The sequence below is a fragment of the Chaetura pelagica genome, unplaced genomic scaffold (genome assembly GCF_000747805.2).
Source record: "Chaetura pelagica isolate M959 unplaced genomic scaffold, ChaPel_1.0 scaffold8, whole genome shotgun sequence".
In the NCBI taxonomy this organism is placed as follows: Eukaryota; Metazoa; Chordata; class Aves; order Apodiformes; family Apodidae; genus Chaetura; species Chaetura pelagica.
Genome location: NW_009954544.1, coordinates 3,048,164 through 3,059,160, shown reverse-complemented (window position 1 = coordinate 3,059,160; position 10,997 = coordinate 3,048,164). Strand labels below are relative to the sequence as shown.

The following is a 10,997-nucleotide window of genomic DNA, read 5'->3' as shown; positions in this document are numbered from 1 at the left end:
GAACCTTCACAGCCTATGCACATATAGTTATACATATGTATGTGTAGGCCACACTTCTAACGTGTCAATGTCTACGCCAAGAAAATCATATTTATTTATCTTAGATATATATTTAAAGCATACTATGCTGCCCAAGAACAAATTCAGGTTTACAGCAGAGCTACATCAAGGCTCTTGCTTAACACTTGTTCATTGAACCTAGTTGCAGCCCTTCCCTTCAGCATTTTGTGTTCCCTCTGTTCACAACTGCTCAGGAAGCCCTGAGTGGTGCTTCTTTCTGATGGCAGAAGTAACACTCAAGGACATAAAAAATCAGGCAAATAGTCAAGCATATAACTTACACAATGTTTAATTAAGTTTAGATGATATTTTAAAGTCTTCTGCACCACGAAAGAAGGACTGTCATGTGCTTCTGTCCAGTTCGCTGAGCAAACAACCCTGCCTCTCAGGGACGGGTTGTTTTAATTCTTAAGGTGACCCAAACCATTTGCTCTTCTGGTCCCAGCTTGGCATGGGACCAAAACAGCTCGGCATGAAAAAGGTAGTACTTTCCTTATTAACAGCCTGGCTATTGCCTCTAAAGCTATTTCTTGATAACCCCTTGAGAGCTGCTGTCCAGAGCCACTCTTCTTTTGTTATTTTTCCTCAAAACCTTCCACTGGGCTAAAACAGGCATAGTCATATGGTAAACAGCCCAATAAGTAGGTCATCACATATTATTCAGAAATTATTACAGTGCAGCCCTACTTGGAAATTCACACTCAGGCAGCTGGCTATTAAAAATCTTTCTACAAAAACATCACTACATTCAGCATAGCAACAACAAGCTGGCTAATAGCTCAGAATTCAGTACACAAGACCCTTCTGTTGCCTGATGTATTCATGACACAGAAAGGCAAGGGAAAAGGATGGTGAAAGCTGCAGAAGGCAAAAAGTTTAGTTGGATCTGGAAGGACTTTGAAGAAGCTTAAGAAAGTCTCAGTGGGAAAATGGGTAACACAACAGGCAAAAGTCAACTAACAAAGGAGAAACACAGGCTACTCAAACATGTTGCTGGATTGCAAATTCAAGAGACGGACATGGGGAGAAATATCGCTGAGCAAGCACAGATGCAGACAATGACCTTTTTCCACTCACTGGCCTTAACAGTGACAGCTCCCATGTCCAATGTTGTTGCCAAAATGCAAAGCTACTACAATATACATGGAATAACACAGTAATACTATTAGGATAGTGGCACTATAAGGATCTATAGGAAGGTCTAGTAATGTACTATCCACAGTATCAATCACCTTGCTGCTAGAGGCTCTCACTGAGTTAGGAGTGGTTCATTTCAGGATGAAAATACTTATATGGATCCTGGAAAAACTAAGAACAGACTGGGACTGCTACCCAGAAAAAGCAAAAGAATTTCTGCATCAGAGAAGCAGAACTGCTCATCTGGGAAAACAGCCAAATCAGAGGACCCATATAAGTCTACAGAGCAACAAATGCAAGATGACATGAGATCAAGATCAGAGCTTTGGCTGAATCACAAAACCGATTTTATACACACAATCTAGCCAACGGATGCGCCTCATTGCTCAAGAGCCCTCAAGCTGCCTCTGCTTCCTCACATCCTTTCTCACCCTCTTATGGAATTTATTCTCTGCTACACTTTTCCCAGCACACCAGATGGTCCTATTCATCATTACCAGCACTGCCATCCTCCTTGATTTTTCAGCAACATCCAGAGGCTATCAGCAGCCATTTCCTTCTCTTTGTTGCAGAGCAAGTTTTTATCTTGCAACTCAAGGTCTTGGCTGAGGTCACAGGCTTATCACACAAGCACTTCCTCATTTTTTGGGTACTCTGTGGGAGTTCACTGTCTAAAATGAACTCAGAACTTCTGTTGGATGCAAATGAGAGATGGGGATATACCACCCAATAAAATAAACTAATAATGAAACTGTTAAGCACAAAGACAAGAAAGAGAAGGGAATATCTAAAAAGAATCAACTAAGTGGTAATCATGAATCACCAGCCCATGCTAAACCTCACTGATTTGGCAATATACTCTTCTCATCCTGTTTCCTACCTTCCACTAGTTCATTTACTTTTAAGGCTGGGATACAGGCTGAAAACACCAGCAGGACTCATTCTGCTTAAATGCACAATCTAGGTATCAAGGTTTCCATTACAGCCTGTGGAGTCAAGTGAATTTGATCCAATGCACGGATCTATTTGGACTGGCACATAGAAAACTTAAATTAAGTAAGCTGCATCTCAGATGTGATTTCAGTCCTTTCAGCATCCCACTAATGGCCACACAACTATAGGGCTCAGTGCATTGCTTCTTCCATAATCTAAAAGGCTTCATGCCACATTAGGCCCTTGGAGTGAACTGTCACCAAAAAGCCATTCTACTTGACCCCTCAGTGTGGCAGTCTCCAACTTGGGGGTTCCAGGATTTTCCCAAACTGGACTGTCCCTCAGGATTAGCAACACAAACCAGCCATGTCTGACTGGGGGGAAGTCACTCCCAACGCCCCCCCTCCCCCAGATGTATCAGTAGTTACACAAGATGCATATGGCTCTCTTTAAAAATCTTGAGATACTTTGGATTTATTCCAAAAAGAGTCTTGCAGCACAATCCTCCAAAGCTTATTAAAGACAAAACAACGCACAAACTTCCCACTAAGGAGAAATCAGTACTCACAGAGGGACAATTAAAAAATTCAAGGCAGCAAATCCCCCCTCAACCAAAAATAGCCTTCAATTACAAATTTAAGCTATTATTCAGCAAGCACATAAGACACTGCTGTCTAAACAAAGTCTGCTTTCCAAGGATATTATATAAAGACTACATCTTCCCAGGAAAACGCTCCAGGACCAAGGCACAAGCAGTTCAGTGTCAGGATCACTGACAAAGTCAGGAACATGTACTCTGAAACTAGAGCTAAGGACAAAACCAAGAGCCAGAGACCTCTGGTGAACTCAGCCAGGTTAAAGGCTGTGACCCACCGGCTTCAAACAGCCAGTTACTGTGACTGCCTTTTAGGAGAACTTGTATAGGCAAGCCTGAAACTCCTGCAGCCTAACTCAAGGAGCAACTGGATCCAGAAATGGATAGCAGGCCTCATTTACTTAAGTAGAGGTGAGGAAGGGTGGACCTACATTCACCAAACTCTAGGAGTCCACTCAACTCCCTTAGGAGGGCTGGAGTTATACTGATCTCAAAGGAAAACTAACTTATATAAAAAAAAGGCATGAGTTGAGATGCCAACCAAGGAGAAGTCAATGTGCCACACTGTAAATAATCTGAAACCAGCTAAAGCCCACTCAAAGTAATTCTGCATAGAGTGAGAACAAAAGAGGCCCCAAGACTATCAAAGCGTCTTCCTTGTCCCAAGTTCCCCCTTGGAACCATAGCCTCCTGGCCTTTGTGATGAAGATAAGGTGAAGAGTTCACAAAAACCTGTGGGGCTTCCAGAAAGGTTTCCAACATAAACAGGAGAAGGACGCATGTAACCAAAACTTCAGTTCAAGAATCTCAGAAACCTGGACAAAACAAAAGCATGGATGGTACCTGACAAAAGAGCACCTGGTGTACAATAGTCACCACCTGTATTCAATGGTCAGTGCAGGAGCTGCCAACTATGTCTAGCTAATAACTCTTAGTTGCAAATCCCAATTATGAAGTGTTTAGGTGAATTAAAGAGATATATCCATTCAGCCTTAACACCTACACCTGGTTCAAAGAAAGTACAAGTTATGTTTTACTTTGTTCTCTCCCGTGAACAAAGCAGCCATGTAATTCAGAAGAGCATGTGCAGATCAAGTTACCCTCTGGGGTCTCTGCAAAATTCATATGGTTCTAATACAGTCCAGATTTCACCCAGTCAAAGAATGAAAAATATCTGCAAGTAAAGAATGATGATGCAAAAGAATATTTAAAGTCTAAAAGTTTTGATAAAAAAGCATATGCACTCACCATCCATGCCTTTCTCCAAAAATAAGAACAAAAATACCATTGCTGTCAGACAGCCAAACTTTACTGACTTGGAATGACAGGAAAATGAACTACCAAGAGGCTAACTGCAGAGAACTAATACCTTCATTTGTCAAAGCTTTGTCAACCAGCCTAAAGGACGAGAAGAGGAAAGGAATTCAAGGAATACATTACACCAATCTAAAATTAGAAACTGGTTCAATACTGGAAGTATGCCAGCACTAAGAACTACAAGGTTCAAGCAGATGCCCAGCCAGAGACAGTCACAATAGGAGGAAAAATTACACAAAAAACCTTCTGGCAGCTGAACCTCAGCATCACATAAATACACCACACACCTGCTTGAGCAGGATCCATCACTCACAGAAATCTTGGACTGTCCAGATTGGAACGCTATGGCTTAGGTTCAGAAATGTCCACGATAAAGAAAAAAATGCTCCTACTGATGTTACAGCTGTATGCTCACTTCAAGGCACGCTCCCTTTTTCAGCTGTCACTTGATCCTATCCTATCCATTTCCTTGGGCCAACAGAGGTTATTTTTGATATTTTTTTTTCCAGATTATTTCAAGCCCCATTACAGCCCACAGTTCAGACTGGTCCTACACCAACATCAAGCACAGCAAAGGGACAGCACAGGAGGCCTGACTAAAGGGTGTGTGCTTTTGGGAGGGCAGAAATGACTGTTCAATGAAGGCTCACAACATACAACCCAGCTAGAACAAGGTCAAATTCCCAGATCTACTTAGAGCTGGGAATTAGAGTATCTCATGGCTATTTACACCCTTTAACAAGTAATGTCATTTCTCAGGGACTTTAAGTGCAGTAATGACCTCACTGCTGTATTGAAAACTACTGTGAGCTAATATTATAAAACATAAAAGGGTATATCTCTAGTTAGAGGTAGTTGTTGACAATATAGCTGCACATTTGTATATTTTCTAAGGCAGTTAGAAAATAGAGCTTCTAGCAGTCCTCAGTCACAGATGCATGCATGAAGTCACTTAATCCCACATTTAGTGCTTCTACCAAACTTAAAATTAGTTTGAAATGTTCCCCTGTGAGCATAACTGAACATATTTTTTGCTTTATTTGGAGTTTTTGGTGCTTTTAATAGTTCTGCTGTTTCCAAGAACAAAGTTACTTTGTTTAGACTATGCTAAAAAACATTCCCATCATTTACAGAAGTTTATCACTCCTGTCTATGAGGGAGAAATGTACAGTAGGAATGGTACAAGCCAAAGCTAGCTAGGGCAAAGGTGAATGAAGAAAAACGTATTTGCAGCCATGCACCTGAAACAATGGCTCAGCATCAGCAGAGTGTCTAAATTCAGCTTTGCAAAGAACATGAACAATTTGACCAAACTGTAGGCTCTGAGGAAATTTCCATTTGTGCAGGGAGGGTCATATAAAAGCTGCAAGCAGTATTTTCTGAGAAGTCCACAAGCACAGAGTGTATTTCAAGTCCTGTATATCAGTTAACCTGCACAGATATCATCCTGCCAGAACAAGTATATGTGCTCCAGTACAGAGCTGCAAGAGCACAGCAAGACTTTCCTTCATTTGTGCCAGAAAGCTTTGTGAGGGGGGTAGGGATTGTCTCCATTTTGGTATTTCATCAGAGAGAAAACTGAGATTCTCCATCTGCTCTCAGAAAGCATGAAGAATGAAGAGCAGTTTGAATAGCTTAAATATAAATAGGCTGTTTGGGAATGGGCCAGACAGAAAAGTGATGGCTGTGGAGAAAGCAGGAGGAAAGTGCCAGGATGAATAAAGGTGGGCAATGGGGGAGTAATAAGAACAGAGTATACTGGAACTGTCCAGGGCAACAAAGAGAGACAGGCATGGATGCAAGTCTAATGAAAGGGGGGTCTAACTGAAGGGGGCTGTTGAGAATAACCTACCCCCACTCTGGAACTGAAGCGAGTTGAGAGTCCCGAGTCTCTTTAGTCCTCTACTCTTCACAGCCCACTGCAAAACTCACAGGGCAGCTGTGCCATAGCTAGTTAGCACAGACTTAGTGCTACTACTACAAATCACTTGTAGCTCAAACTAGTGAGGCTTCTGCTGTGAGTTTAATGACTTAGACACTGCTGGTAATCCAAATTAAAAATGGACACAATGGCACACATGGGATTAAAGTTTTTTTCACATTTTTAAAAGCAAAGCTTTAAAGTAAAAACCAAAAACTCTCAGGAAAGATATACAAAATTTCAAGAAGTATAAAGGTACTGATCCTTTCATGTGTTATCATAGAATCATAGAATGGTTTGGGTTGGAAGGGACCTTAAAGACCATCTAGTTCCAATGCCCCTGCATGGCCAGGGACACCTCACACTAGACCAGGTTGCTCAAAGCCCCGTCCAACCTCACCTTGAACACTTGCAGAGAGGGGGCATCCACAGCTTCCCTGTTCCAGTGTCTCACCGTTCTCACACTAAATAATTTCCTGCTAATGTTTAACCTAAATCTCCCCTCTTCCAGTTTAAAACCATTACCCATTGTGCTATCGCTACATGCCCTTGTAACAAGTCCCTCCCCAGCTTTCTTGTAGCCCCCTTCAGGTACTGGAAGGCCCAGTTTCTTTCTAGTTTCTTTAACTGAGGTGATAATATAATGCTACTTCTCCCATCATTTCAGGGACCTCACTTTATGACTAATGAAAAAGCCTTATACTTAAAAGAAACTGCATCATCTGAACAAATCTGGTGGCAATGAAACACATGTCTAGAGGATGAGATTCTCTCCATGTCACTACCACAGCATCCTTGCATGATTCTGGTCAATCTGCTGAAGTCTCTGCTCACAAGCCATCATTAATCACATGCTCATCTGCTGAGTGTCTAAGGCAAGACAGACAGGTCCAATCTATAGAAGTGATGAGCACTATTAGATGTCTGTTATGTCTAGAGGAGTTGTGCTTTGATCATATATATTAAGCAGTCTGTAAAAAAATCAAAATCAAGATTTAACTACATTTGAAACCCAAACTGTAAAAGCAAGCTAAAAGTTCTCTCTTGTGTCACCTGTTAAAAATAGAAATACAGAAAATCTGGCACAGATATTAAAGTAATAAGAAACCTAAAGAGTTGAGTTTAAATGGCAAACTCATTTAATGAATTTAGATTAGTGAGATCTGCAGTCATACAATGAACACATAAAAAATGGCTATTAATTCAGTGTACCCTATGCAACTTGCACAACAGATGAGACAGTTTTCCCATGAGGAACTAAAACTCTTCACGTGATGATATAATTTTTTCAAGTATCCTAATAAATTTCTACAGAACTTGTAGCAAGAAGCTAATTACAGAATTTCTGGCTTCTGAAGTAGCTGACATTCCAACCATAAACATTTATTTTTACATTATTTTACTGTAATGCCGTTTATTTATAGGCACATCTGTAGAATTCCTTGCCACAGTAGCTCAAAATCCAAGTTTCTTACTAAAAGATGACTCAGACTGCTGCAACAGCTCAATCCTACCTAACAATCATTGGCAGGATCAGTCTTCTAAAAATGCCAGACAATCTAAAAAGCACGAGAGCAATATTAACTATCTTACTAACATGTCACTCCACTGTTGCTAAATGGAGCCCAGGACTAATTAGCCAAGTTACTGTATTGTTACAGGAGGAGACCTGTTTGGGCCACCAAAAGAAGCACAAAGACCGAGCTACTCACCACTTTCCAGCGATCTTTGACCACATAATTGGCCGGAAGAATGTCAACCTGTTCCCCTCCTCCACTCATGTTTGGTTCGTCCTTGATGACTGCTGCTAGGCACTGCATTTGCCAGCCAGAGAGTATTTCAGTAGCTCCCGATTTAAATGAGCCATTTATCTGGGGAAAAATAGGGGAGAAGGGAAGGAACGACAAAATTAGTACAGATCATGGCAGAAGTCAATGCTACATTTCCACAGGTTTTGCTTATGGCTAAATCAGAATCAGTCTCTTAGGAAAGAAGGCAAACTCACCTTGCAAACATCTGAGCTCACCTCATGCATAAACTTGGAAGATGCGACCCTGCTTCATGTCAGCAGCACAAGCTAAAAGGGTGACAATTATCAGCTATACCATGCAGGAATTCAGTGCTTTTGGTCCTGACAGCCAAAAAGTCAAAGAGAATCTAATGCCAAATGCTCAAGAGCTGTTGTTGTTACCAGGCAAAAAGGTCTTGCTTTTACAGGGCAGCTGCTGCATTGGCAGTTTTCATAGTTTGCATTGGATGACATCCAACACAAATCAGAAAGGTTTGCCAGGTATTGCATTCAATAAGTCTGAAGCATCTGAATAGGGTAGAAGGGCCTTTACAGAGCCAGGATTACAGACACTATCACTGTGATGAACACCAAGCAAAGAAGATGGTGGTTAGAAAGGGCTTCAGCCCTGTATAAATTAGTCCTCCTCATAGCAAACTGTTATGGTTTAAGTGCTCTGGCACGTTGTTGACACCTGTAAAAGGAATTAGAGAGAGGGTCTTTGGGACCCTGAAGGACCCGGGAGAGTTGGAACAGAAAGGGGTCAGTATTCCCTCCTACTTCCTGGCATACACCATAAAAGCCAGGAGAGCCAGAAGCTCAGCCCTTTTTTTTTTTCCCTTGCACTTTTCTTTCCTTGCTGTTGCTGCTGCTCAGAAGTTCTTCAACTCTCCCAGGTGCTCCCACTCTCCTGAGGTGGTCTTGCCACAAGGGACTCTCACCCACCTATTCCTGCCATCACCAAGATCAATTCTGTATATATCTGTATATAAGTTCATCTATCTCCTCCTCACCCCACCCAGTTTCAATTTCTGACCCTTAAGTTTCTCTTCCTTATTCTCCTTTTATCTTCCCTTGGGTGGGTGAAGCAGGGATAATAGGGAGCAGTTCTGCCCTCCAGTTTGTGGTTCACCCTGATCACTAAAACAGGACACAAACTCATGGTGCTAAAAATGATTAAAATAAAATAGAGATAGCCTGTTCCTACAGTGTTTGCTTTCTACCTCATTCTCCTTTTTCCTGAATTTATAGGGAGCTCCAGGATAGCCTATGCTGAATTTTTTTTTTTTTTTGTGATGATTTTGTTATAATTATTCTACAAAAATAACTTTCAGATACACATTAATTCCACTTTTCAGGAAGAAAATTAGTTGAAACAGGACTAATAAAAGATGTTCCTAAAGCATTTTGTCTCTTCCTGTAAGATATTTTTCTGGCTTTAGAAGTAAGCTAGATTTTTTATTAAACATGAAACTTATTAAGCTTTCTTAACAGTTCTATCATTCTTCCCACAAAATACATATCTTCTTTTCTATAAATGAGTGTTACTGCAGCACTCGGACTGCAGACTTAAATAAGATTAACAACAGAAATACCAAATTAGAAGACTAAAGCTGGTCATTCAACCATCACACTTCTTCAGGCCTCAAAAAAGTAAAGAAGTCACCAGTGAATTATGAGCTGATGTAGAGAAAAGAGCTCGTTCTCTAGCAATGAAAGGACTGAGAAGGAAGGATAGGAGGTGCCCAGCATGCAGCGCACATAAGGAAGCAGCAGACAGAAGTATGTCAAAAGTGCAAGACATAGAGGATGATCAAAAAAAACATGAACAAAAGATCTCAAAGAGATCTTCTCAAAAGATTTTCACAAAAGGACATTTCATCCTAAATGTAGAAGGTAACCACATGGGAAAAAGGAGCAGCAGATGAATGCGGTAAGAGGGCTGCTGAGAAATGTTCATACAATCCAACATCTGCTAAAGTACAATCAAAATTACAGAAGAGAAATCCTGCTTTACTATCAAAGTCTGCAGCCAGCCCCCTGCTAAACCTGAATTTGCTAATGTAGCTACAGAAGGGAGGTGGTGAAGGATGGTTAGAGTGGGAGAGGTAAGGTGCTACCACCTCTTCCCCAATACACAGCAGAGACCATAATTTCTGCATGTTAATAATTCAGTGGTGTTAAAGAGAACTGGAGAAGAGATGGAAGGATTATTTCTCTTGAACTCCAGTAAAGCTGTTCCTGATTCAAAGGATGACCAAGCATATGCACTTTGGCATATCAGCATCACTTTTAACTTCATAATGTACAGACTGTAGAATGTACAGATACATAACTTTGAAGACAGTAACTGAGAAGACAAGAACTTTCAGATCATCTTTTCCTGTAGGAAATGTGCAGGACATCAAGAAACAATTATACCTCTCTCCCATGAAGACAGACAAGAGAGCTGAGCAAACCTAAGCTACTGTACAACTGGCTTCCTAGAAATAATAAGTGAAGCAGAAATTAAAGCAGTTGTGAGAAAGAAACAGTGACAACAACAGGATCAAATCTTGGCAAAACTCAGCCTGAAGAAGTGTGAAATCAGCTCTTGCATATTGGTGTCTCAGCCCATACTGGAGAATCTTTATAGTTTTATCCGTTAAGTCTTGGTCTTTAAAAAAACAGAAATCAAAAAAATCATGCTTAAACAGGCTAATAAGCCCCACTGTGTATCCTGACACACTGCTCTACTAGCTGTTTCTTCTATTTCAGTTCTGGTCAACAGCACTTGCAGATAGATGGTCTCATTATTTTTAAGGTAGCTTACAATAATCTGATGCACTACAGCAGCAATTATTTAGCTGAAAATCAAGACCCAGCAGAGAAGCATGACTGGGATAGGCAACAGTAACAATCTTAGGAGGAAAGTATGCGAAAACTTCCTTGCAATTAGCATGGAAGAGTCTTATTAAATCAAACACATCTGCCTTGTTCACACCCATGTTCATCAGTAGACAAACTAGACCAAGCAAAAGTAACTTCATACAAGTTGTTAGGCTGGATAAATCTTTGTTGCAGGTGCTAAAAGCTTACATAGATTGAAAAGTGACTTGACAAATTCACTAAAAATTCACTTGTGTTTTTATCAGTTACTTTCAGAGGAGCTAGTGTATATATAACATAGATGTCTCCTTTATCGCTTCCAGGAGGTCAGAGACCAAAGAATAAAGAATCAATCAAAAAGCCTCATATACACATTA

The 10,997-nt window shown here is 40.7% G+C and overlaps 1 protein-coding gene across 1 annotated transcript in view; it reads right to left on the bottom strand.

The window, feature by feature from the left end:
* Positions 1–7,998, bottom strand: part of TTBK1 (tau tubulin kinase 1) — an 89,604-nt gene extending 81,606 nt beyond the window's left edge. Inside the window, exons 1-2 of the mRNA XM_010004995.1 lie at positions 7,969–7,998; positions 7,676–7,834 (exon numbers count right to left, since the gene is read on the bottom strand). Coding sequence (XP_010003297.1) covers positions 7,676–7,834; positions 7,969–7,998 — 189 coding nt within the window. The remainder of the gene's footprint in view (positions 1–7,675; positions 7,835–7,968) is intronic.
* Between the last annotated feature and the right edge of the window lie 2,999 nt (positions 7,999–10,997).